General features: G+C 35.2%; 1 protein-coding gene across 1 annotated transcript in view; it reads right to left on the reverse strand.

The window, feature by feature from the left end:
- Positions 1-12,404: 12,404 nt before the first annotated feature.
- Positions 12,405-27,866, reverse strand: part of CSMD3 (CUB and Sushi multiple domains 3) — a 611,488-nt gene continuing 596,026 nt past the window's right edge. The window contains 6 exon segments of the mRNA XM_032131786.1: positions 12,405-14,552; positions 15,947-16,082; positions 18,524-18,611; positions 20,456-20,568; positions 23,778-23,936; positions 25,999-26,064. Coding sequence (XP_031987677.1) covers positions 14,393-14,552; positions 15,947-16,082; positions 18,524-18,611; positions 20,456-20,568; positions 23,778-23,936; positions 25,999-26,064 — 722 coding nt within the window. The 3' untranslated portion in view covers positions 12,405-14,392.

The following is a 27,866-nucleotide window of genomic DNA, read 5'->3' on the forward strand; positions in this document are numbered from 1 at the left end:
AAGGAAGATTAAAAAAACCAAAACTCATAAAATCTCCACAGCCTTCTGTCTCATAAGCTAAAGCTGTGGTAATGGTTTACTGTGGATTTTTTAATCTTTTCTAAGCACAAAGAATGTATACTTTCATAATTTTTTTGCTTTTCTGGAAGCAGAGTTTGTTGGTTTCAAAATGTTGCAGTTCTCCTGGTGTTAAATAAAAATCTTAATGTAGAATATTGGACAAAAGACAATGTACTCTTTGCCCTGTGTGTCCTCTGGTCAGTTCACTACTTAGAGACCATTAGCAAAGAGCAATGCAGGCACTTCCATAATTCTGTGTACCACATCAGCTTCTCCTGTACGTACATAGAGTCTTTCCAGGAAAGGCTTTGTCATTGTGCCATCTGCTGAGTGGGCCATGAGATTTAGCTGCAAGAGCTGATAGATGTATTTCATACACATTGCAAGTAAGGCATGTGTGGGATTTCCCCACTGAGGGATATCTGTGACTCATGATTTCTACCTGATGACTCTTCAGCTGTTCTTCAGTGATGAGATCTGCCAAGAGGTGCATTTGGCATGGAGAAAAGCAAACACTTAAACAGCCATCTAAACCAGACTGTGTGTTTTCCAAAGTGGTGTATATGTAGGCTGCTAGTTTAAGAGCAATTGGTGAAATACCATTATTTTTACAGGGACACAGAGAACTCAGCTGCAAGATAATCCAAATAGAAAATGGGGAAAATTAACATCTTCAGTCTGTAATATGTGGGTGGTTTTGACTCTTAGACCAATAAATACTTCATCAGATAGTTTAACTACATCTGTTTTGTTTCTAATTTGATTTGACATAATTACTTCTGGTAAAAATCTTACCCGTTAAATATATTTCCTCAACACTCTTTGCTAATTTATAGTCTGTAAAATGTGGTAAGTGATTGTGGCTGATTTATCTTCCTGCAGACAGCAGCAAAGAAATTATATTCCACCGGCACTCACATTGAACATGTGCAATTCTGTATTGCCCTATATATAATGCCAAAGTTAAATAAGACAAGAATATCTCCTTCAGACTGTTTGATTTTGCCATGTCAGTTGAACCCTAGCACTTCCTGTCTTAAGAGAACTATAGAGGCAAAGACTCATAAAATGGTTACAATTAGAAGGAACCTTAAAGATCATCTAGTTCCATCCTCTCTGCCATGGGCAGTGACACATTTCACTAGACTGGGTTGCTCAGAGCTCCATCCAACCTGGCCTTGCACACTTCCAAGGATGAGGCATCCAAAACTTCTCTGGGCAACCTGTTCCAGTGAAGAACAGGTACCTTGATTTCTTATTATTCTACTCACAAAAACACGTTTGGAGATTGAAAACCTTCCTCAGTTAGGCATTAGACTGTGTACAGAATGAATAATGTTATGTAATGGAAAAATAATCAAATAGCCTTTTTGGTTTTTTGAGACAAAAATCCTACTAAAGAACTTCGAGCCGCTCAAATATAACTGATATTTTTTCATGCTCTAAGCCTCTCTGTTGTTACTAGAAAAATAAGACTCAAAGTTTAACAGCTTAAAGAAACAGGAAAAATACATCTCTTCATTCATCTTAAAAGCACTGTACAAGATTCCCTAGAGGTGATTTTCTTCTGCTATTTTTTCTGTATATCAGAATTTATTCATATACTGGTCTAATATATTACATAAATGTGTTATCTTACCTGAATAATTTATTCCACCTAGAAAATTTGAGGAAGAATTTCAGAAATTAATAAAAATCCTTGCAATACAGCTAGTGAATTTTGCTTCCTACTCTGCCATATTGTGTTTAATAACTGTTTCCATCTAAAAACTTTTTTAATGAACTTTAAAAGATTTTTAGGTTCTTTTTTCTTAAAAGCAAATGCTCTCAATAGTTTAGAAAAACATTCCACGTATACTGTGTGGTCTCTCTCTCTAGGACTATGTCTAACTTATGTACTTGATTTCACATAATGTTATCCAGTTTTCACATGCTACCAACTCAAGAGCAAAATAAGAACCTGGGTGATGGTAATAGACAGAAGTACACTATAGTCACAACAGTAAAATTGTCAGTCTGCCATGTTTTATTTTTGTCTCAGTTGTTTGTTTTGTTTTTTTTTATTTTTTACTTCAGCTTTTTCTCTTGCCTACTTCTGCAGATTCCCCTAAAGCTTAATGTTGCATGCCTCAAATAAACAAGCAAATATGCTGCCTAGATGGTATAACAATGAAGGCTATTATTTTGTTAGGCTGAAAAAAAAACTCCAAATATTTTTATCACTTCCAAGTATATTTACTAGTGACAGTTTGGAATAACAAGGTGGGAAAGTAGAAGGAATCAAGTGTTTAAGCTTTAGGTTTAGTTTTTATTTCTCATTATTGAACTCAACTATTCTTAATAGACTAAATTAATTTTCTCTGAGTCAAGTCTGTTTTCTTTGTTACTTGTTCTTGGTATTAGGGGAATGATTTCTCCCTGTCCTTATCTCAACCCAAAAGCTTTTTGTTATATCTTCTCTACCCTGCCCAGGTGAGGAGTGGAGTGATACAGTGGCTTTGGTAGGCACCTGACATCCATCCAAGGTCAACCCACCACACATGATTTTCTTGCACACGATGGTGCTCGAAATGATCATCTCCATGACTTTCCCCTGAACCAAGGTCAGACTCTCAGGCCTATACTTCCCTGGTTCCTCCTTCCAGGGTGTAGATGTAGATGGTGTAAGAGCCTGATAATAAGAGAAAGGTTTCAAAATGTAGATGGTGTAAGAGCCTGATAATAAGAGAAAGGTTTCAAAAAATGCTTCGTCCTTATGTCTGCTTGTCATAATTATTCTTGAACATCTGAAAACTACATGTGGAATGGACTGTGAGTAGCCTGCCTTGAGGCCCATAGAAAGGAAGTCGAAACTGGTACAAAATGTGGAGGGGAAAGTGAGGGGAAGAATCCGTAACCTTTGCCTTTCATCCCACTACCATCGCCTGCTGCGGGACACCCTGAGGCCTCCTGGAGCTGATGCCACGTGCCTGGGGAGAAGCCCCTGATCCTGCACCCCTGGACTGAAGTCACGAGTGAGTTGTGGAACCCCCTATCCCTGCTCCTGCAGTCTGTGGTGAGAGAACTGTAAGTGGACTGAGGTTTGGCCGCCATACCGACCAAACTGCTCCCGAGGTTGGAGAAGGCAGATAAGACACTTCAAATGGCAGAATAAAAGGCAAAAACTGCTTCCCTCCCCACCCCCATCTCATCAGCAACAAAGGTAGCACAATGTGGTGGTGACCTATCCTATGCTTTTTAAAGTAACCATAGCTTTTTCTAACTTTTCTCTACTTTTCTCTTTCTTTCTCTTTGCCTCTTCTATATTAAATAAAAATATAGCAATTTTTTGCCATCAACATTTAATCTCATTTTGTCTTTATCTTGTTTTTTGCTATTTCAAACCTTCAAAGTTCTTTCAATTTTATTCACAGAGGCTTAGTTTTCTTTCCTCTTCTGTGTTTAAACCAGTTTGTAACAGATGGCTGCAGCATTTGTTAACCTCCAGTCAACTGGGACCTCCCTAGTTAGACAGGATTGCTGGCAAATTATTGAAAGTGGCTCACCAAGCACTTCTGCCAGCTCCCTCGGTGCCTTTGGGTGAATTCCATCCAGCCCCACAGCCTTGTGTGAGTCTAAATGGTGTAGGAGATCAGTGACCATTTCCCCTTGGATTATGGGGGCTTCATTCTGCTCTCCATTTCCAGGTCAGAGTGCCAGGTACTCCAAGAATAACTGGTCTTACTACAAGAGACTGAGGCAAAGATGACGTCAAATACCTCAGCATTTTCCTCAGCGTTTGTCACTGTGTTTCCCCATACATCCAATAAAGGATGGAGATTCTCCTTAGCTCTCTTTTTGTTGTTAATTTATTTACAGAAATGTTTTTTAACTTTTGCCCTAGTAGTCAGATAAAATTCTAATTCTTTGGCCTTTCTAATTTTCTCCCTGCATAATCTTAGGACATCATTCCATTCCTGCTCAGTTGCCTTTCCTTGAGTTCTTCCCAGGAAATGGTCAAACAAAGTAGATTGGAACTTAAATGCCTTTAGCCTTTAATTTCCTCCCTTTTCCTTACCACATTTCTCCACTTTTTCAAGGTGGAAAGAGAGGGGCACATTTAGAGATGAAGAAGCAACTTAGAATGGCATGACAAGGGAGACAACTATTCACTCGTTATATTAATAATGAAGTGTGAATGAGAAAGAATGAACAGAGCTCATCTAATCCAATATAAAAGATTTGCTTCCTCATTTCCAGTAAACAAGCTATGTGACTGCACTCAGCAACCTTTTCCCTGACTTCTTCTCTACCTGAATGCCCTATCATTCCCCTGTGACTTCTACAGAAACATAGAAAAAAAATAGTTGGAAGGATTGTTTGGAAGTCACCTAGACTAAGACTTACATAAACTAGGGCCAGTTAAATCTAGTTGTTTATGGATGTGTCTAGTTGATTTCTGAATTATCTCCAGAGATGGATGGAGATTCTACAATTTCTGTGGGCAGCCTTTAAGTGTATTTGATCACCCCTGTAGTAAAAATATTGCCCAAATAACATGGATTGCCTTTAATAATAAAAATTGACTATATTTGTAGTAGATGAGGGAAGAGTACTAATGTCATTTATCTTAAGTTTAGTAAGTCTTTAAAGTATCACAAAATATTCCTGTATCTAAGTTAAGACATTATCATTTGAATGGCTGGATAACTACATGAATAAAAAAAATTGTTTGGGAGGTCAGGATCAAAGTAGAGTGTTTACCCTAACCAAAGGGTCTGGTGGTGTTCCTCATAGGTCCATTCAGGAACCTGTCCTGTTTAATATCCATATCAGTGATCCAGAGGAGCTGACAGACTGAATTCTCAGCAAATTTACAAATGACAATGTGAGGGAAAGGACAGCCAATACTGCTGAGGGCTGTGCTGCCATCCAAAAGGACCTGATATACAATTACTGGAACCTTATGAAATTCATCAAGAACAAATAGGATATCTTGCACCTGGAAAATACATTCCTCTGACTACAGTACAAGCCGGAGACTAGCAGCAGGGGAAGAAAGTTCTCCTGAAAAACTCCTGGGCATTGCAGGAAGCAGCAAGCTGATTATGAGCCATCAGTGTGCTCCACCGCAGCAGGCCAAAAGAATCCTGGCCTGAGTTAATAGCAATACAGAGAGTGGAATGAGGGATTTCCTTTTTATTCAACATTTGTTAGACATCACCTAGAATGCTGCAGCCAGTCGAGACACTTTCAAGACAAGAAAGATGTTGATAAATTGGCTTGGCCACCAAGAAGTTTGGAGGCTGCAAATTTTGCTTTATGAGCATTCAGAGACCTGAGTTCATTTAGCCTAGAAAAAAGTTTGCAGGGAGGACCTAATGCCAGTCTTCCAAATATCTGCAAAGACAGCCTCAAGAAGACAGAGTCAAAATTTTTGCAGCAATACATGTCAGGAAGACAAGAAACAACAGCCAAAATTCATGAGCAACTCCACCCTTACCGACAAAGAAACTTTTCTCCAATGAGGACAGTTAGGATGTAAAAGAGGTTAAAAGAAAAGTTGTGCAGTTTCCATTCATTGAGGTTTTTAAGACCCAATTGGATGGTTAAATGAGAAACCTTAGATAAAGCTTCTGAGGTTCTTTCCAGCCCCAATTACTCTATGATAATATAATCCTGTGATTCTATGATGGAGAATGAACTATTTCAGTAGTCTGAAATTCTTTCCTACCCGATTGTAATATTCCTGGCTATGATAACTGCAGCTTTCCATTATTGCACAATAGTTAAAAGAAGTTTGAACTTGAAGTTTTAAAAATTGACTAGAAAGAAACACTGAGAGTTTTATGTGTCTATTTTAGTTTTGAGAACTTATAATTTTGTTTCTATATCTTACATGAGTTATATAGCCTCATCTTCTCAGGAGAGAACACTTCCACAAAACCATCTTTTCCCCCCCAGAATTTGTTGCTCTGTCAAAACACAAATATTTCACAAAGGCAGTTTAAATGCCAGCACAATTCTGTCAGAAACCTGGTAGCTTTATTTATTATTTAGAGAGTCTCAGCACACAGACTCTAGAAGTCAAGTTCTGGAGGTATTTTTGGACAGCAATCATTCCCAGGAGAGTAATATACAAATTGTGATTCTAGCTGGACACATATCTCCTCTTAAACACTGAAAAAGCCTTTGAAATTTCAAAACCTGTCACAGAATGGATTAGTGTTTTCTTACTGACTTTCATGGGCTATTATGACTAGGAAGAACTGAAAATCTGCTCTGCTTTATGATCGATATTACTGTATCACTTACAACTGCTATATGGATGTCCTAGAATTCTTTCATATTGTTCACGTTGCACACAGCATTGAATCATAGAATCATTTAGGTTGGAAAGACCTTTAAGGTCATCAAGTCCAACAGCAGATATATTATCTGTTCCCTCTCTAGTGTCTCAGCTAGGGAAAGATTTGGCTGACAATGCTTTTTTTTAATCTCTTTTTTTTTTTGTTTGTTTTTCATCTTTTGTGCTTACTAAGGAAGCAGCAGTTAAAAGCACAGTAAAGAAGAAAATGCTTTATCATTAAGCATCATGTTCTGCCAATTTCATATATGGAAAGGAAGAAAATTTTGTTTTGTTTTCTGATAACCTAGTCCTAGTATGTTAAAAAGTGGAAAAGAATAGATAAAAAAAGGCATGTAGCACATTACTTTCTGTTGCATATTTCTGTGGTGCGTAAGAGTAGGCTTCAGATCTCTTGAATTTTTGTAAAATCGAAGTTTAGTTGGGAAAATAAAGCTAGCTCTGTCAGGGTCATGACATCCCGTATAGGCAGGTATCCAGGTCTTACTCTTAGAGATAACAAGAATTATGATAAAGGACAGAGTGTCATGTAACTGGCTATTTTTATTGTGGTATAATGAAACTATTAACATTTTTAGAATGGAAGAATAAAGCATGAAGAATAGAATTGTGTTTCTACACTATAAGGATCATTAAAAGTTTTTAAGATTTCTTAAAATATTAGGCTACTAATTATTCAGATTGCTGTAGATGTCTACTAATGTTATGGCATTTGTTACAGTAGCTTTTTCTCTTATTTTTACATGAAACATAGCATGTTACTTGAGTCATTGGATATGCTTATGACTGTTATGGATCAATATATGGCATATATACTATAATTTGAAGCAATAAATGTTTTATGAGGATACTCTACTTGCAAAATTGACTTAGCCACATAGGTAAAAGAATATGAGTAAATATAAAAATTTAGATATTGTATATATATTTGAGTATATGCAATATATATATAGACTACATATTGCATATGCTACCTTTGCTGTATATAGTAGTATACTAGTTACAAATAATATATTTATATAGTATATTCTATATTGTATATAGTTTGGATTTCCATTAAAAAGAATAAGGAAAATCTCACCACAATTGGCTTGATTTTAAATTAGATGTGTGCATGGATATATCTGGTTTATTATTTATTATATAGTATTTATACACTCCGTGTATGCATAAATATACACGCAGCATATATAAATATATACTCATCAGTGTCTTCTGGATGCTTAGGAATGATATGAGACATTCACCTTAGTTGGCTCCTCAACTATCAGCTCTTTATTTTCTTTAATTGCTTTTGTCACTTTACATTATTCTCTGGAGCCCATGGCTGTGGTGATGCCAGTTGCCTGTTCCCATGAATTTCCCTCATGCCATTTAATCTCTTTCTCAGAGAGAAATAGACAATTTATCTTAGGTCATTCACATGTGCTATCAATTTCTTTATTGACTGGAAAGCTCTGTACACCAGGCCACTTTTATTAATTGAAGATATTGTCATAGGTTAGCAAGCATAGTCCCGGAAGGGACGTCCTTGCTAAGGGGTGCTTACAGTTTCCTCTGGGAACTGATAGAACCTATCAGCTGGCCAATTTGAATATGGACAATTCTCTGAGCCACTTAAAGTTGTGATCACCTCTGTGATCCACATTTAAGAATAGGCAAACTCCCCCTCCAAGCTCTCTCTCGTTTCCGGCGCTGGCACAGGTGGCTGCGGGCCCCGTGTGGGGGCCAGCGGGCCCAGCCCAGGCCCTGCTCGGGCCAGGCTGGGCCGGGCCACGGCCATCCTGGGTCGATGGACCTGTTCCAGCCATGGAACCCCCCCCACTGCCTTGCCATGGGCAGCCGGAGCGGCTCGGCTCTCCCCCCTCTCCACTGCGATAAGAAACATTCAACATTCCAGCTGCAAAGCTGCAAGGCCTAGGTGAGATTAACCCTTTTTATTGCTGTGAAGAGCTGAAAAACCTGAGGGAAGAGAGAGAGGAGATGCTTAAAGCTGAAATTCTGTTGTGAAGCTATGATGTATCAGAGTATCCTGTTGTAATTTCATGAAGATACGGGGGGTGGAGTGTTCAACTCGTGAGCAGAAGCACCTGCGCTGAGATAGGCAGATGCTGACGCAGCTGTAATTTCATGAGAAGTTTGGACAGGGAGAGATGAACCTGATGAGGACTTTTGCTCCAAACGGGAAAGGAGAAAACCTCAGTTCCTAGAGATGCTCCCAGAGATAGTCCTAAAGATGAAGATAATGAAGACCCTTTGCTCCCAGGGAAGGAGAAGGGCCTCTGTTTTTGTTTCTGAACGGCTCAACCTTAAAATTGTACCCCAAAAAACTTCAAGAGTGGACCCTCGAAAGCAGTTGCGGGAAAAGCTGCAAGTCGGGGGAAAGGACTCACACGCAGGCAGAGAGACTCCTCTTCCTAAATGGACTGAACAATATTTGGAAGTGGGCGGCTGGCTCGTTGTGATAATGTTTTCATAGCATGAGCAAGAAGAGACTTCTCTTTCTAAATGGACTGAACAAGGTTATTATGGAAGTGGTAAACAGACTGAACATCTTAAGGGTTGTCTTTTCACATTGTCAGTGGGAGAAGGGAGGAAGGTGGGGGGAGGAGGAGAGTTCTGAAGGTGGTATAATTTTTTTTCTTCTTTTAGGTCTGTTAATAAACTTCTTTATATTCTTTCAAGTTTGGTGCCTGTTTTGCATTTCTCCTAATTCTTATCTCACAGCAGATAAACAGTAATGAGTGTTTTGGACCAAACCACTACACAAAATTGGTGTTTCCGCCCGGTTAAAAACCGAACCCGCGACAGATATGTAATTTTATACTTAGAAACGTGAGCATGCAACCAGACTGTAAAATTCTGGACACTAGTTAATGTGGTTTTACCTTAAAATGCATGTATATTTCCTTTGTTGGAAGTTACCTTCTCTTCAGCCTGTTTTGCCACTAGGGCACTTTCTACAAGTGTGTTCTCAATACACTTTAGCCAAAATGTATTTTGACCTAATCAACCTAATCTGGCTGCTTTTGCATGAATTGGTATGCAGCAAAGTATGGAATACTGAAAATATTCACTGGATAATTACTGTGAATTTTGTCTTAAACAACAATTTTCCATAAAATGATGGGACCTACATTTCAGAACTATTACTGCACTTACTCCTAGTTCAGAAAATCAGGATATTATTGTCTTAGTTTCAGAAACAAGAAGATAATTAATGGGAACAAAGATACTTCACTGAAATAATTTTTGTGTAATCAAATGTTAATTTAATATTGGTTCTGCATAATATATGACATTAAAATTATTCAAAATTATTTGCCTGAGCTATTACTTGTTGCGCTTCTTTTATTACATAAGGAAACCAAAAGATGAGTCATTTTTCCATTGTCCTAGCTGTCACTTAGGACATCAGTACATAATAGGTGATGAAGAAAATGATCAGCCAGTGGGAGACAGTCTGAAACTAAGTGCAGAAATGACAGGGCCTCATTTGTTTAACATCTGGGATCACAAAAAGATTTTGGAAAATAAATATACAAATCAAGAATCTTGAAACCTAATTGCATTCCTAAACATTATATCATGCTTGCCTCATATGAATACTCACTTGTGTAAGAATAAATTATTTCATAATAAAAAAGGAAGTGAAGAGTAATATGTTTATTTGCTAACCAGTAGTACAGATTACCAGAAAACCAACCCAGTGCATCTTTCTCCATCATGCTTAACTGAACTTTTGGCAACTAAATAAAAATTAAATCACTGAAACACAAAGAAATGAAAGGAAAGTTGGGGATTTTGAGAGATGCTAAGTATATTTTCTGATGTACCATGAAAGGCTAGTAAGACTACAAGCAATGTGTGTAAGAGGAGCTCTGGAACTCAGTGGCTGAATTTACCATTCCTTGAGTTGTCGTACAGGCTATTCATGTACCTATATCAATCCCCACTGAAAATCTGAAATTAGAAAATATTTTCATAAATTAATCTAACAAAGACTGTGGGGCTTTAATATAACAAATTTTATAAGCCATATTTTTCTCCAACTCTGATCATCCTGTAAATAAGGATGCTGCAGCACATACGGACTTAAGAGTTTAATGACTTGTCTACAGGCTCGCTTTACTTCCCATTAGCTCTCCATAAGAAGCTGTAAGATTTGTAGCCATGAAATGATTTCCTTGACAAGAACAGCTTGTTCTACTTTTGTCAAAGAATTCCTCCACAACAAGATGTCTTCATATCAATGCCATTCTGTTTCACAAACCAAAGTAAAATGTGAGATTTTAAGCTCAATTTTATGATGCTTCTGAGAAGTTCTACTAGAACTGCTATTTTGGTGAGTTTAGTTGAAACCATGTAGTTTCTGGATTCCTGTAATGAACCAGATCATAGTGTGATCTAATGGCATGTACTGGACAAGATGGGTCTTGACATGCAGACAATGCAGAAATAAAAGGGCTCAATGTTATAGAATCTTAAACAAAGTTTTAACCCTTAGTCCATAATATTGCAGAAACTGTCTTAATCTTGAAAAGGCTCACAGAGTTGCATGATGATTTCTATTCATGCCCATTTTCTCTGTGTACTCTGTTTGCTTGAATAATGTGGCCAAAGCGGTATAGTCTATTCAGCTACCTTCCCAAGAAAAACAAGACAGTGAGTAGACTGTGCTAACAATCTCCAATAAAGCAACCAAAACTTGGAATTCCATCTGCCACAGTGAAAACAGACCATTCTGCTACTAGAAAATCAAACAGTTCACACATAATTTATAAGTCATACATGTCAGGAACTACAATAAAAAAAAACAACAGAAAACCACCCCAAACAGCAACACTCCCCACCCCCCCCCAAAAAAAAAAAAAAAAAAGAAAAAAACACAAACAAACAGATCCAATGTACAAAACAAAAGCAAACAAACTAACTAAACCCCAAATTCATTTTATTTTGAATAGGGCATTTTCTATAACAATGAAGTCAGTATAATCCTTGAAAAGGGCAAGCTGGGTATATTAGGCTAAGCTAATTAACAGAATTGTGGAACTAATTTGATGTAAGTTTTATTTACTTTTATATGTTGAAACATATAATGCATAAACAAAAATCGAAGAGCTTAACTCCATATCCTAATTTGGCTACTGTGAAACAGGTTTTTTTTTCGTTTTGCAGAGTTAACTAATTTGCTCCAGAATACCACCTTCTCCCCCATGTCAACATAATCCTCATACTTTTTAAACTGACTCCATGCTTCTTTCTCTAATGTATTTAATAACACAATTTTCAGAAATTTCAACATGGACCTGAATGGGTGTCTTTAATTTATACAGAGCATCAAATTCACAGATGAATTTTGGACTATTCTCCCACCCCAGTTATTCTATCATCAGATAGAATCTCAGATCAGGATTTGCCACCCACTTTCCACGCTTGTAAGTGAAAAGGGTCATTAAAAGACAGTTTCAATATTATAGTAATATAATTAACATCCCTCCTTCCAGTTCAATGTCATTAAAAGAACCACTGGGGGTTTTTAATGACAGAAAAATATTGTATGCACGGGTACTACCTGTTAATATATCCTGCATATTTCTGAGAACAGGTAGCAAAATAATATACGAAGTAGGCTATCTACAGCCTTGAGGAATACAAAACTAACTTATTTTCTAACTTATTTTTTTCTTTTAAAATAATTTTTTTCCTGTGCTTTCCACTGGGTTGACAATGGTAGACCATTTTTCTGTAAAACTGCTTCTTCAAGTAAAACAGAAAATTAATTTCATCAAATAAATAGCTTTAAACATTGTGCTCATCAATTATTTTTGCAAGTAATCTAAATCTTACAGCTTCACCTAAAATTTGCGGAAAGATTCAAAAAAATTAACGATTTTAATACTCACAAGAACACCAAATTTGAATTCTTAATTTGGTTATTTTCTTATCTTCCCAACTTAAATAAGTTTAAAGCTCATCTTCCAAAGAAGAGACATGGTTAAAAAAAGCAATTGTCCGGTTTTATTTTGTTTACATTGCACTGAAAATTTACATCATACTTTTACAAATCCTTTTTCATAAAAATATACTTCTTTACAAAAGTGTATGCATTAATATAAGAGGAGTAGCCAGTTGCAGAAGAAACATTTTAAACGATCTCAAATGTATTAACCTTAACATTAATGAATGAATCATAGTTATTGCAGTCATTTGAATAAACAAGAATAAATAACAACCAATGGTATAAAATATAAAACAGCATCCTTTTAGTAGAATACAGTTTGACAGAGTTGTATGAATATTCAAAACAAAGTGTTGTAAAATGATTTATAAGAAATTCATCAAACATTATAGAAATCCAAGCAGCAATCCTGGGTACAATGATTTTTGGTAGGCACTCTCTATTACGGTAATAAAAACGTTATTTTCACAGAATTATTAATGTCTGAAAGGGACAATAACAGATAATTCACACTGGCTAAAACACAGCATTTGTGAGTCATGCTATGAATGGAAGACAATGACCTACATCAAATAAATTACTGAGTTCCCACTGAATAATTCTGATATGAAATAACTGTAAAACTAAAAATTGCATTTCCTTAGAAGTGATTTTGGAATGTCTAAAACTTGTATTTGAGGGCTGTGGAATCTGAATTGTCCCTATAATGAATGGATTGTCCCTAATAAAATCATGGCTTTATATATATATATATATAGACTTTTTTTCATTGCACTATGGTAATATATTCAATTTTAAATGAGCTGTAAGGATTTGTTTCCATAGAGTACGGAATATATAGATAAAATAGATGTGAAAACACAGTATTTCCAAATTATAACTCCCTATTGCCTTGTAGATCTGATCCAAAGTTCATTGAAGTCTCTTAGAATCCATCAATCTCAACGGGATCGCATCATGCTTTGTGCATGCATTTTGTCAAAATGCTGAAGGAACAAAAAGGTGGAATATGGCCTAGTTTTAACTAACATGGACTGAAAAATAGACTCGTATTTTTCATATAGGGATTTCATTACTAATATTACTGTAAACTGCACTTTTTAATAGGAAATATTAAATTATGTTTTAACTTTTGAAAAAAATGTAAGATGGTCACTCCTGAACATTCTTCAACATTAAGGAACATAAGCACATACAAAGCTCAATTCATATTAGATTCTTCATTGCAAAATTTGTCTAGATGTATGATTGACAAAAGAAATATATAAATGTTACAATTTGTGGGTACTGTTAATAGAAACAGAGAAAACAAGCTTGACTTGGAACATGAAAATGAAGCAAGATGTGAAGCAGGGAAGAAAATTCATTTTATAAGAACATGAAATTTAAATTTTTTTTCTGTGATATGGAAAGAGTAAGTTATACTTGCAATTTCTAAATACTACATCCTGGACTTAGAAATTCAACTGTTCTGAGAAAAATAAAATACTTAACGGGCTGAAAAAGGAAAAAAGATACAAACTCATGAGAAAAATGTAGCATATGACTGTTAAAGAGAAATCGGTGACCTATTGTCTCCTGTAACTATAGCTCTTATTTTCTACCTATATCTGTTGTTTTTTTTTTTAACTCAGTCCCTCTATTATAGTTTTTATAAAGCACAGAATACTGATAGTGGATGCTCCTCCAATATATGCAAATATGTTTTATGTTTTAGAATAACCTCCTTTTTTAAAAAAGCAAATAAACTGTGAGTAGCACTCATGGAGTGCAGCAAAATTTTTTAAAACTCTCCGTGGCATACACAAAGAAGAATTCTGATCCAGTTTATGAAGAACAAAATCAAAACAAAATAACTACAACCCAGACTTTCCTACCGTCCTCAGGAAAAGGTGACCCACTATATCCTGAAAAGTGTGCTTTAATTTTTTTTTTCATTTCTTTTTTTGTTTTTAAATCAGTGAACTGTGTGTGCACTGTGTTGTGTGTCAATTTCCAGACTTTGAAGACAAATCATTACCACATTATACCATTGTGCAAACAGTGTTCAAGTTGGGGTCAAATCGTACTGCTTTCCCTTCCACTGACTTTGCATTTGTGTCATACATGGGGTTTTCAAAAGCAGCTTGTCCATTATTATTTTCATGTACAGAGCATCCTGTGTACTGTGTTTTAGGTGCAGTCCTGTAGAAGAAAGACAGAACATTTGTTACTGCCGTTTTCCTCAATGACTTAAGGTGGTTTAAGAATAAGAACAGAATTTAGTTCCCAATTCCAGTTATAGGAGCTAAATATGATATCTTGATTTTTAAAAAATATTTAAGCTAAGAATTAGTACTGTCTTTATTGAAGTTTAAGGGCTTCATGATTCCTTAAAATGGCATTCACTTAGAAACTTAGTTAACAACCTTAGAAGAGGCTATCCATTGTTATTGTATCCGTTATCCATTATCCAAGTTGTTACCCATTCCACTTGGATGATCAGATTATAGAGTACAACAAAATCTTGAAAAGACACAGTAATTCCCCAGTCAGATGACTGAGGTTTTCTTTTTCCCTTTGGAGACCCCGTCATTTTACCAAGAATGAGTTTGCAGCTGAAATGCACCCTTTTTCACTAAATAACTCAAAACATCGGAGTTCAAACCCTTACAAGCTTTTTATCTATATTGCTATACAAAATGCATACTGTACTGTAAATCATCAATATAAAATGCCAAGGCAAGTGCTTACAGCATGCAGCTAATAGCAAATACATAAAAAATTACATGGGCAATTTTTCATATGCTGCAGCAATTGAAAACAAGTAGTACTAATCAAAAATGATGGTACATGTTTTAAACTAATGTTATACTGTAATGTATATTACTAGTATTATTGTCAGACTATCAGATGTAAATCACCATTTTGGCAGTTAGTATGCAATGAATCGTCTTGGCATTAAAGTGATTAAGGTTTCTTTAGCCATCAAATGCTTTAAAGCTACAGGAGAAGCTTACTGCATCCAAAGAATTAATACTGGTCTCGGTAACATGAACAAAACGGTTGAACTTAGACTAATGAAACTGAAAAGACTGGTGGCTATTTAACATAATTGCATATGAACTAATAATTCCAGATGCAGAAACAGTTCCAAAATGAAACCTCTTGATGACATAATGCTTGCATATTCTTCTATGCAAATAAACTGATCAGGCATTAAGATAAATTACTCAGGATATGAATTCATTCTGTCACATGAAGAAAAGAATAAAGGCAATTTATTGTAAATACACACAAAATCTACCAATTATATTATTCAGCATATGCCAATACTTTATAGCATCTATTTTATCATAAAGAGAGAAATGTATAAAATTTTAAATAGGTAGGAATGAAAGTACAGCACTGTATAATAAACTCATCTCATAGTTATTATACCAGACCTTAATAGATGTCGGAAGAACTGCCTGCATGCATATTTTGCAAAGTCTTTTTTGTTTTACAGAAAACTTTATTTACACTAGCAAAAACTGAAGACAAAAAATCACCAACATGCAGTGGAATAGAAGAATTCTGTATATATAATTTGTACTTACCTTTGTTTATAAAGATAAAAGCCAAAACCAGCAAATATAAGGGCAAAGAAAGGCACAAGGATAGCAATGGCCACTGAACTACTATTTGTACCATGTGGTTGATTAGAAGAATTTGAACCCTCAGACATGTTAAGACCTAAAAAAAAGAAAAGAGAAAAAAAAGTAATATCCTATATGTCTGTTATCAGCAAACTACTGATACTACTCCATAATCCTCGTAATTCAGTAACACCTTGTTACTGGGTCATCATAATGTGTTCTGCTGCATACCTACACCTGTGTGCTGAGACCACCCGGAATTTGAATATATTATACCATATTCTGATTAATATGTGGATGCCACATGTTGGCAGAACAGTACACATACTCTGGTACAGTAAATACCTTACAGCATAATTCAGCATAGGATTCAACTTTTGTATGTAATGGAAACACATTACTGTACTGTCATACAAAAGGTCAAGTTTATAATAATGCATATGTTAGATTGATTATATTACTGTTTATATATGTCTATTTCATTAATTAATAAATACTACATATATAAAACCCAAACATACTTTCAAGGAAAAAGCCAATCACCTAAAGAGGCAAATTGAAAACTCATTACTTCCTTAGGTGCTGCTATGGATACACAGAGTGAAAGAGATAGGAACAATTTTGAAGAGCTAAAGCCAGATATAGATGAAAAAATAGAAATATGACCTTCCTGAAGAAAACATTATCTACATTTTCTACACAGACAAGTGATACATCTTTTAAATGTGAAGAAAGGTTATAACAATGACCTAGACATTAGAAAAAAATTCTTTACAGAAAGAGTGGTTGGGCATTGGAATGAGCTGCCCAGGGAAGTGGCGGAGTCACTATTCCTGGAGGTATTTAAAGAAAGACGGGATGTGGCACTCAGTGCCATGGTTTAGTTGGTAAGGTGATGTTAGGTCATACGTTGGACTCAATGATCATCAAGGTCTTTTCCAACCTACATGATTCTGTGATTCTGTAATGCGTCTTCAAAGTTAATTTTCAAGATTTTAACTGGACCTTTTAAGAATTGCTTAGGTCATAATGTTTTCTGAATTTCTTGATCATATAGGAATATACATAAATTAAAAAAAACTCCAAAAAACAGAAAAACAAAACACAAAAAAGATCCCAAACAACCATGCAGGCTGTGAGGAAAATTGTGTGGGAACAACAATCAAAACATTTTATTTTTGAGAAGCTAAGTTTGTGTTTGTGTGCATGAAATAATGAAGTGGTAAGCATGGTAAACAAAATCTGTACAAAGATTGTGAATCTCTTTATAGAGATATTATTGACTATATTAGCTACAATTAAACATTGTATAGAATTTGACTCTGAGTGAATCATTCTTTTCTCGAAGTTATACACCAATAAAAAGTATCTTCAACATATTACAGAAAAGAATCTCAAAAATATCCTCCAAAAATCAAATGAAGAAATATCATTTTCATAATAATCAGAACAGTTTGCCAAAGAAGTCTTGCATTTTAATTTTTCTTAGATGACTTTCAAATATTTTAAGATGTTAAAGAAGTTATAGGAAAATAACTTCTTATATTCATTTAAAGGAAACATTTCTAGATAAAGATATTTCTAAAATTTCTTGCAAAGTAATTTTCATATGAAATTACAGTGAAAAACAAGATCCCAAACAGTATATTTTACTGTGATTTAGAACTGTGAAAAGAGAAAAAATTGACTTTAAATTCCTTCCTTCCAGCACATTCAAGAATTAAAGAATTTCCTGATTTTACAGAAAAAAAAAAAAGAATGGACAATATTTTGTGGCTGAAAAACATCGCTTTCCATCCACATATAGGAATTTTACCTGAAGGTAAGCAGTCTATCTAAACAGCCATTATACTAGTGAAAAGGAAATCCTCTTCTAAGGCATTCCCAACAGTATTTTATCATTTAAAATTCAGTATTAACTAAATTCAAATTCTCATGGAAGGAGAAATATCACCGTTCTTAAGACAACTTTAGAAAAGCAAATTAAATTCTTTTCTTAAATAGCACAACAGAATGTTGTCTCCACTGCTCTGTTACCAAAGCTCTCTTTGTATAGAAACAAGAAGTCAATTTTTAGGAAAAAAGCACTTATCAACTAAGTAAGACTTTTTTTCTTCTTAAAAGTAATACAAGCATTTACTTGTAAAGATTTACCAGTTTCCCTCTTCTAATAATGTTTAGGTGAAATGTTGTTTTAGCACCATAAGCAAGAAATCAGTCTATTAGAGCATTCTATAACATGGATTTTCTAGATAGCTATTAAGATACGAAACTAAATTTTTACACGTATTTGGATAAAAACATTGCTCAAAATATTACAAATGAATATGTATACTAAGCAGTACATTGCAAGTCATCTATAGCTCCTTACAATTTATTTGTAAGTACCACTTAAATGACATTTTAAAGATATTAATATCTCAATATTCTATAAAATGTAATTTCTGTTAACATCCTGCACATACCCTCATACAACTGGATATAATGAAACAGAATATGGAACAATGAACTAGCAAAGAACTAGAATTTGTTGAATACCTATTCTTTGAAGCCCAAATTGTCCATAATCTTTACCCTGGATGAATCCTTGAAAAACATATGTTGCTCCATCAGGTTCAGCAGAAACCTGTAAGCAAAATGTACTTTGAATTAAATGGGGAAAAGTTTGTTGCAAGTTACATGTATCTATTTGAAAGGGAGCTGTTCTATTCTATATCCTACTATACTTGTCTGGTAGCTGTTATTCCCCACTATAAACACCCTCTTTTTCTAGGAAATTTATATATAAAGTTCAAAAGAAAAAATAGGACTGTTATAGGCACAACTTAGACATGGTGGTTTACAGTCACATCTGATACATTATACTACCTTTAACTTTATTTTTTTAAAACCAGTAAGACCTAAATTTTCTAGTAGTTCAAATGTCAGTATTTCTAAAATACTGTATTTCTATACTTCATATTTTTTTGTTTTGTTTAGGCAGTAGATTGAAAAAGTTATACTGCATATAATTCTACGGATGCAAGTATTGACATTTTAATAGCTAGTTTTAAATGAAATAAAAAAGACCTCACATTAATTGACAGTTCTTTTGATTTTTCTCAGTGCTTATCCCAATAAGTACTTAATTATACAGCCGTGGACCAGAAGAACATTGAATAAGGCTTTGGTACAAGGGAAAAATATGCTAGTATAAACTAAAAGGTTTGTGGAAGGGAGGGGATGTTTGTAATCCTATGATTACCTCTCTGATTACAGTAAGTACAATCTAAAGTAGTGCACTGTATACAATTTGACAGATACTTGCTTCTAAGAATAGTTACTAGGTTTAAATTCAGTGTAGTTTCCCTCAAGCTTTTCCCTTAAGCTTCCCTTTCTCAAGACACAGTATATCTTCAGCAGTGACCTGAAGCTATGTTTTCACTGAACACAGGGTGCCTTTCTTAGGTGATTTTTTTATTTTGGGCTAAAGCAGTCTCTGTGCGCTATTTCAAGATTCAAAGAGAAAAAAGGTCAAGTAAGAACAGTATGTAAATAGCATATGGAATGTAGGGAATATACTGTCTACTTCTGTATATTTAGAAGCCTGAAAATAAATTCCCTGCATTTGCTACCTCAGGAGCATGTTCATGAAGCCTAAACTTTGTACGGGCCAAGAGAGTTAAGCCTTTTTACTAGAACATTTGTTGCTTAATGAGTTTAGTTTAAGGTTTTCATTCTCACCTTTTTAAGAAATTATTGTTCAACCAGTGCCACTTGTTATAAAAATATAAATTTGTGTGTGCAATTCAATGTACACTTCTTCTTTTCTTTTGGCATGTGTACACATAGTGCTGTCCCTGTAGTGCTTAACCAATAGGTGAAACATAGGAAAACAGACAAATTCCTTGAAAAATTAGATGGTGTAGTAAGGATGTACAAGTGTTTATCATCATCCAAATAATTTTAAGCTCTTTGTTTTCTAAAAAATCTACTTTTTTTCTCTATCTATTCTTGCAAGGCATTTCCTTTTCATGGCTTAATCCATCCCAGAAACCTGGGCTATTTAACCCTCTCCTTTACCTCTCCTCCTCTCAGTTATGGTCTCTCTTCCTCTCTGTTTCAAAGAATAAACTCAGACCCAGAACCCCAAGGGGCCTAATGATAAATTGGAGTAATCTATTTTGTTTTCCACATACATGTGACAGTTCGTCTTTTGCTTGTTGCTAAACAAGGAATAAGAGACCTATGAGAAAGGCTTCTGTACTAACACGCATTATAATTTTGCCTACACTCTATGACTGTTCCCATACTTTTCCCTTGGACTGGTCTCCTGCATTTTACAAGAAAATTTTCATTTAATTTAATGAATTGGCCTTGCTAACAAGATTCCATTTGATATGTCTCAGGATTTTTTGGGTGTGAAAACCAGCATGATTTCAATCATACAAATAGAAAATTCCCTCTCTTTTGCAGCAGAAATATACTCACAAAACCATCCATAGCCCATTTTTCCTCTTTCAACTTGCTTGCAGATGTATGGGAGGGTGCTTTAATGAGATATATGTGGAGCATTAGCCGAGCTTCCTGGCTTTTATACACTCCTGTAGAATATAATTTTAAAAATTCTCATTTGTGTTGACTTGAAAAATTATGTCATCTTTGAGAATAAACACATCATCTCTTGTCTTAAAGAGGAAAAGCAGGAAGAATAGGTACCAATTGTCAACATTGTTTGTTTAGAAAAATTCACTCTATTTTGAAATTATTTCAATAATCATAAAATTTCAATAAAAACCATTTTTAGCTTAGCCTGTAGAGAGAAGGGAAGGAAAACCCCATACACGCAGCTGTTACTTCAAGCCTTAGGCAGAACAAACATTGACAGCAATCTGATTTGAAATGGAAAATATTGTTCTGAATCAGGAAGTGTGTATTTAAACCTCACATCCCTACTTTCAATACATATAATTTAGTCATTACATAGAAAATGTGATAATAGGAAGATCCACATACAAATTCTATTCCAAAAGCTGCTGCTAAATGTAAAAAAAAACCAACCAAATTTGAGAATATTTTTAAAAATTGGATTGTTCTTCAGAAGTTAGTATGGTCACTTACAACACAGTTTCTTCCATATGATAGATGAAAGGAAAGGAAGATGCAACCTTCTTTGCTTTGTAGACATAATTAATTGACTCACTATTGTTCCTGCAGAATAATTATTTAGAACCCAAATATCATTATTTGTTGATTTGGAAACGGAAATAAAATACCACAATATGTTTAGTGATTTCATCTTCTGTGGGCAATGATTCCTAATTCATGTTTCTTGTGTACCTGCCTAAATTGAGAAAACAAAAGCCTTCTCCACATCAAGGATCCGTGACTGCCCTATAGGAGGTATCATTCCTATAAATAATCTCTGGGCTAATCAGAAGACTTATTTTCATGTTAACACTGCCCTGAGCGCAAATGAATGTGCTTTGGCAAGATGGGTTTATTCTATGTATAATTACAGCAAGCACAGGTGTCAAAATAAAAAGAAGTATAAAAAGATGCATCAAATGATGGAATGCAAAACAGTAAATGATGCAGGAGGATGAAACTATGTTTCATTTGAGAAAACTACAGATTGAGTATAGGTAAATTCAACTTCCTGGCATGTAAATGTATTTTTTGATCCATCCCTACTTCCCTGGCCCTAAGATACCCTTTCAGCATACAGGATCTCAGTGTTCTATCTGTAGAACAGGGAAGTAAAAAATATTAATTACCTGATGACATATGTAATGCCTGTACATACAGTTGAAAAGGGCATTTGGAATCACATTTGTGTCTAGTTAAATGAACCTTTTATTTGGAGGAGGAGGGTTTTGAGTGAGAAAACACAATGGTTTACTTTTCTAATTCTAAAAATACAAAGTACTACATCCGCTGTACCTAATATCTTCATGGAAATTACACGGATGAAATTAATACAATAGAAAAAATTCACACACAGCCAAGACAAAGAGTTTTTCAGTCCAGACTCTCAGGCATGATTCTTCAAAGGACACCTACAAAATTCCTTTCACAGACAAATCTAATGATAAGAATTTACTACTCTACTCAATACTGGGAAGTAAGACCTCAGCAGAAACATAGATTCTCTGGCTCATTACATCCTTCCTGTAGACCACCCCTCTCAGCAAACAGGAGATCAGGCCAAGCCAAATAGTCTTATGAATGGCAGATCTTCCTTGACTACTCTGGTGTCCTATGATAAGGTGACTCAGTCGATGAAAGGCTGTGGATGTTGTCTCACTGAACTTCATAAAGGCTTTGACACCATTTCCAACAGCATCCTCCTGAAGAAACTGACTGTTCATGGGTTGGACTGAATAAAAAGTTGACAGGTTGGACGAGCTCAGAGATTTGTGTTGATTAGAGTTACATCCAGCTGGTGGCCAGTCACAACTGGTGCTCCCCAGGGCTCAATACTGGGGCTAGTCCTGTTTAATGTGTTTATCAACAATCTGGATGAGGGCATTGACGGTACCCTCAGTCAGTTTGCAGATGACACCAAGTTGGGCAGTAGTGTTGCTTTGCCAGAGAGTAGGAAGGCTCTGCAGAAGGATCTGGACAGGCTGGATCAATGGGCCTGCACTTGGGTCACAACAACCCCAGGAAACTCTACAGGCTTGGGAGGCCCTGGGGGTGCTGTTCATGGCTAGACATGATCCTTCATTGTGCTCAGGTGGCCAAGAACGCCAATGGCTTCCTGGCTTGTATAATAAATAGGGTGGTCAGCAGCACCAGGGCAGTGATCATCCCCTCCTATTCTGCACTGGTGAGGCCACACCTCAAATCCTGCATTAAGTTTTGGGCCCCTCACTACAAGAGAGACATGGAAATTCTGGAGCACGTCCAGAGAAGGGCAATGGAGCTGGAGCAGGGTCTGGAGCACCAGTCTTATGCAGAGAGTCTGAGGAAACTTGGGTCGTTTAGTCTGGAAAAAAGGGAAACTGAAGGCAGACTACATCCTCTCGTCAATTACCTGAAAAGAAATGGAAGTGAGGTGTTTTGGTACTTTGCTCAAGCAGAAGGTGGTAGGGTGAAAGGAAATGGCTTCAAGTTGTGCCAGAAGAGGTTTAGATTGGATCTTAGGAAAAAATTCTTCACTGAAAGGGTTGTCTGACATGGGAAGAGGCTGTCCAGGGAAGTGGTGGAGTCACCATCCCTGGAGGTATTTAAAAGATGTGTAGATATGGCACTTCTAGAGACATGTTTAGTGGTGGATTTGGCAGTATTAGGTTAAGTTGGTTATGTTAGAAGTCTTTTTAGACCTAAACAATTCTATGATTCTACCTCCTTTTTTTTACTTAGGAAATCTAACAAGTGTCAGCTCTACTTTCTTTCCATGTTCATTAGGTATCTCTGACTTTCTAGGTCAACATATATCAATCTCATCATATTTGTTATTAGTCATTAGGCTACTGTGGGTAATTTTTATAATTAAGAATTAAGAAAATCTCAGGAATAGTACTTGAAATTTATTTAAAACTTTTAAAAGAGAGGCATGAGAATTAATATGATTCTTTCACTCCTTATTATTAACTCCAAATATAGTAAAAACCTGGAAAATTAAAAAAAAAAAAACCAAGGGGAGGGAAAGAAGTGGAAAAATCCCTACCTTTGAAAAGGAACTGAAATGCAATGAAAATTTCTTTGATAAAATAATAAAGTTTAAGTTATGCAGAAAGTTACAGGGAACCAAAGTATGTAAGACAGGAAAAGGAAAGAAAGGAAATTAGTTTTCCTTAGCCCATACCTGATAGCAGCAATTCCATATTGCTGTTTGTAAGTGTTGCATTTACTCTTCCTGAAGTTGCATTGAAACTGGTGACTGTCAAAGTCATGGGCTGCTTCTTGCTTTTGTAATTGTAAGATCCTTTCCATATATAATTTTGGGCAAATACATCATCAGGAACTATATAAACAAAAACATGTTTCAATACGTATTGCAATATTTAGTACTTACAAAGTCAAATATCCAACAAAATGTATGATAAATATTAGCATTTTCTTTCCTTTTTATAAATCTACTAGGCCTAATTTTCAGATATCAAACATACAAATCTGTCAGGAACATTTATGAAAGAAACATATTTGCACTGAAGACCGCAACCACAACTACATCTTCATTTGCTTTTTTACTAAAATACGGACCTGCCCCAGAGTTAAATCATTTCCAAAAATTCTGAAAGCTTTGGCCAGAAGATCATACTCCACTCACTGTAGAATCTTTTCTATGCCTGCACAGATGGCTAGGGACATATACCTAGCATTACATTTTGCAGAAATTAATATCAATTTAGATATAAAAAATTTCATAATCATTTTCTTTAAATGACATGAAATATAAGCATTTTCTTTATTAACTGGTCAATTTTTCTAATGAAAAAAATTATATAAGGAGTTTTGTCTTGTCTTCAAATGCTTAAAAACATTATAAGCTTCACCAGGAGAAAAAAATTAATTCTCTAATTTAAAATTTAAAACAGATCATAGTCTGCTGGGGAATAGAAATGCTAGATTTACACCCTTACATTTTATATTTATCATTAGCAAACTGTAAAATTATTCATTTAAGTAATGCTTTCCAGCAACAAAAAAACTACACCAAAACAACAAAAAGATACCTATGAAGTAAAAACTGATACATGCAAATCTTTAAAACCTTAACATGAAATACCTGTTAAATAATTAAATTAAACATGATTTAGGATGGGCTTACTACACTTTAAAAAGTAACGTATCAGAGTTAGCCCTGTAAGAATCACTATTTCAAATCAGCAGTTTCACATTATTTGAAGTCATTCATACTGAAGTTAAAGCTCTGTGTTCATGTGTGCATTGGCATCTCGTCAGATAAGCAGAGAAGAATATTTGCCCTTTTCTCTCTCAGGATACCCCTAAATCCAAGACTGGGACCTACTGGAATATCCACAGTTTTCTTTCATTGCTTGTTTTATGCAACACAAAGGCAGGTTGTCTTCTCCATGAAGGGCAAAGGAGCGTTCCTAATTTTTCTATCTCTGTACATGTACGTATATATGTATATGTTTCTTGAAAAAAACATGTAGATACTGGACCTGCAAGCAAGGAAATTGCATGGTGCAAATGCTCTGATGCTGTTGATTTGTAATCTGCCTGAAATATATTTCCCTACTTTTAGGAAAACTAATCTTTATGGGCTATATGGGCAGTTAATCAGGACTGCACAAAACGAATGAAAATTTTCTGAATTAAAAACTTGATGTCTACCACTCAGCAGCACATCATTGAAAAAAATAGTTTTGAACTAGTACACAAAATGTTAAGAAAAAAAAGCCCCCAAATCCCCATATGCTAAAGTACTCCTTTTAAATCTTATTCATTATCAGTAGAAATTCAATAGGTTTATTATACTCAAAGGTTAATTTTAGTTACAGAGACTGCTCTTTTCAAAAGATCTCGTCAGTGGACAGAGAGCTCCTCTTGTCAGAACATCCAAATATGGTCTTCAGCAAATCTGTTAAAACCTGAGACTTTAGCAAAAATTCGAGAAGTTACCTTGTCTCAGCTAAAATTAGCTTTTTTGGAAGCTATGTTGAAGGCTAGTATTTAGGTAAAGCAATTTAAATTAGCAATATGTAAAAATGTGCAGGACTGAAGAAAACTGCAAAACATCTTTAAATTATTTCAAGGTGAGTAGTGCAGTTTCTAAATAAGTAAATTGCATAGAATCTTACAGAGAACACAGTGATTTCGGTGAAACCAATAAAACTCTCATTTCATAACAGAAATTGTGTATAGATATAAATTATACCATATGGTAAGCAGACTTCAAAATAGGGGAATAATTTAATTATTTTCCCTCCTTGTTAATCTAGTGCCTAATCTAATATCCTTTACACATTCTAAACCACCCAGTGCAATCTCATTAAACTGATCCCCGTTGTCTTTTCTACAGAAATGGTTTATAACTATATAAACCTTGGAGTACTTACCACTTAGTTTGGGACTCGGTGTTCCCAATGCTGGTCTGGGATCCTTCACTAATATTTTAGAACCAGCTGTTAGAAAGAATAAATTATATAAAGACAATTCAGTAGCAAAATGTTACTCAGAAACAAATAAAATAATTTCCATCATGAAATTTATTTGTTAAAAAGCATATAAGACTATGTTTCGAACTCAAATATGAATGAGATTTCAGTTGGTATCAAACCTTAGTATCACAGGAGCACTTACACAAAAATTTCTTCTGTTCCCCCATTATCCTCCTAAATCAGGCACCTGGATGCTATCAAGTCATTTTCAGTAGTCAGTGCAGGGTTTCACTTCAGAATCCATGTTTCAGAATTTACAGTCCTGGACTGTGCACTAATATGTGAGATCCTTCTAATATATCATCTAATCCTGGCTGTGTCACTTGGATTAGGAACAGTGAACAGTGCATTGACTGCAATGTAAGACCAAACAGCGAAGACACACACAACAAAGGGAGCTTGAAATCATTTCTCTCCAGGACTTAACTGTCTTCAACAGTACTGAGTGAGACATCTTGTGTTCAAGACTGAAAACCCATAGATGCTGACATAATCTCTTAATAGTGAAGGAGAAGGTCACTCATTCTTTGAAGAATAACAACAGAAAGAAAGAAACCAAAGGGGCTGTCCACAGAATAGCCAACTGCTCAGGTGATATGAGAACTGGAAGTTGGAAAATACAATTTCTTCTCTGCTTAGAGCAGGAACTCTTCCACCACTGAAGATGATGAACTAAATGCACTAGGACATTATAATTTCCTGGAGGTGAAGCTATTTTATTTTGAAGAAACTAATTTGGATTCACTGGAACATAAAGAAGACAAATAATTCTGTCTCCTAATATAAAATAGTCCATGTGGCACTAGACTCAATTCCTTGCTCCAATTGCGATTTCAATATTTTGTATTGTGGGTCTTGGCCTTGAACCCAGGCCTTTTCTCTCCAATCCATGTTCTAAACAAATACACAAGAAAAGAAACTACTTCCCCCCTGAGTTGAGTATTTTTCTGCATAAAAAGGAAACTTTTGCAAGGACTGAGAATATTTTTGAGAATGAATTTTAGCTTTTTCAAAAGGTCTTTTCTTGTCATGTATGTTAAAACTGTAAAGAAGCAAGGGCAGTGGTTGAAATGCAACCTAAGGTTCTCATGGTCTATTATTACTGACTGATTAACCTCAATTTCTTCTCTGTTTCGAAAGAAACATACTGAACTTTACTATATATTGTTGACCTGGAGGAAATGGTCCAACAGCATATGCTTTCCAACTACATTAAATTCAGGTTAGAAATATCTGGATTACACTTTCTAGTTGGGCTTTAGCGTAAAAAGATGATGAGCCAGTTAGCCTCCTTAAGTTGAATAAATTTCTAGTCAAGTCCAGAACTGAAATTTGAAACACGAAGTAAAACTTAAATGCAAATGTTAAATACAAATCCAAACTAAAACTAGTTAACTATGAAGTTAAAGTTTCTAGGTCCAGATATTTGAGTAGGACTTTCAAGATTTCAACTCTGTAGTTAAAGGATCAAATTCTAGTTTAATTCCCCTACATGTCCCTTTAGAGCTCTCAGCTCCAAACATTTTATTCTTTTTCATCCATTTCAAAGTTATTTTTGTGAAGTTCACAATAAAAGGTGAACAACCTGATCTGGTGTTCTCCTATGCTCCATCAGAGAGATATTTCACCTTGCCCTATAGCCAAAACTGAAATTACCTAGGAGATATTTTACTTTATGTAATTAGAGTTAACATTTTGCAATATATTGCTCATTATTAGCTTCCTCCACTGCTAAAAAGGAAGAAGAAACACATCTCTTTCTAAAT

This window comes from Corvus moneduloides, chromosome 1 (genome assembly GCF_009650955.1).
Source record: "Corvus moneduloides isolate bCorMon1 chromosome 1, bCorMon1.pri, whole genome shotgun sequence".
Lineage (NCBI taxonomy): Eukaryota > Metazoa > Chordata > Aves > Passeriformes > Corvidae > Corvus > Corvus moneduloides.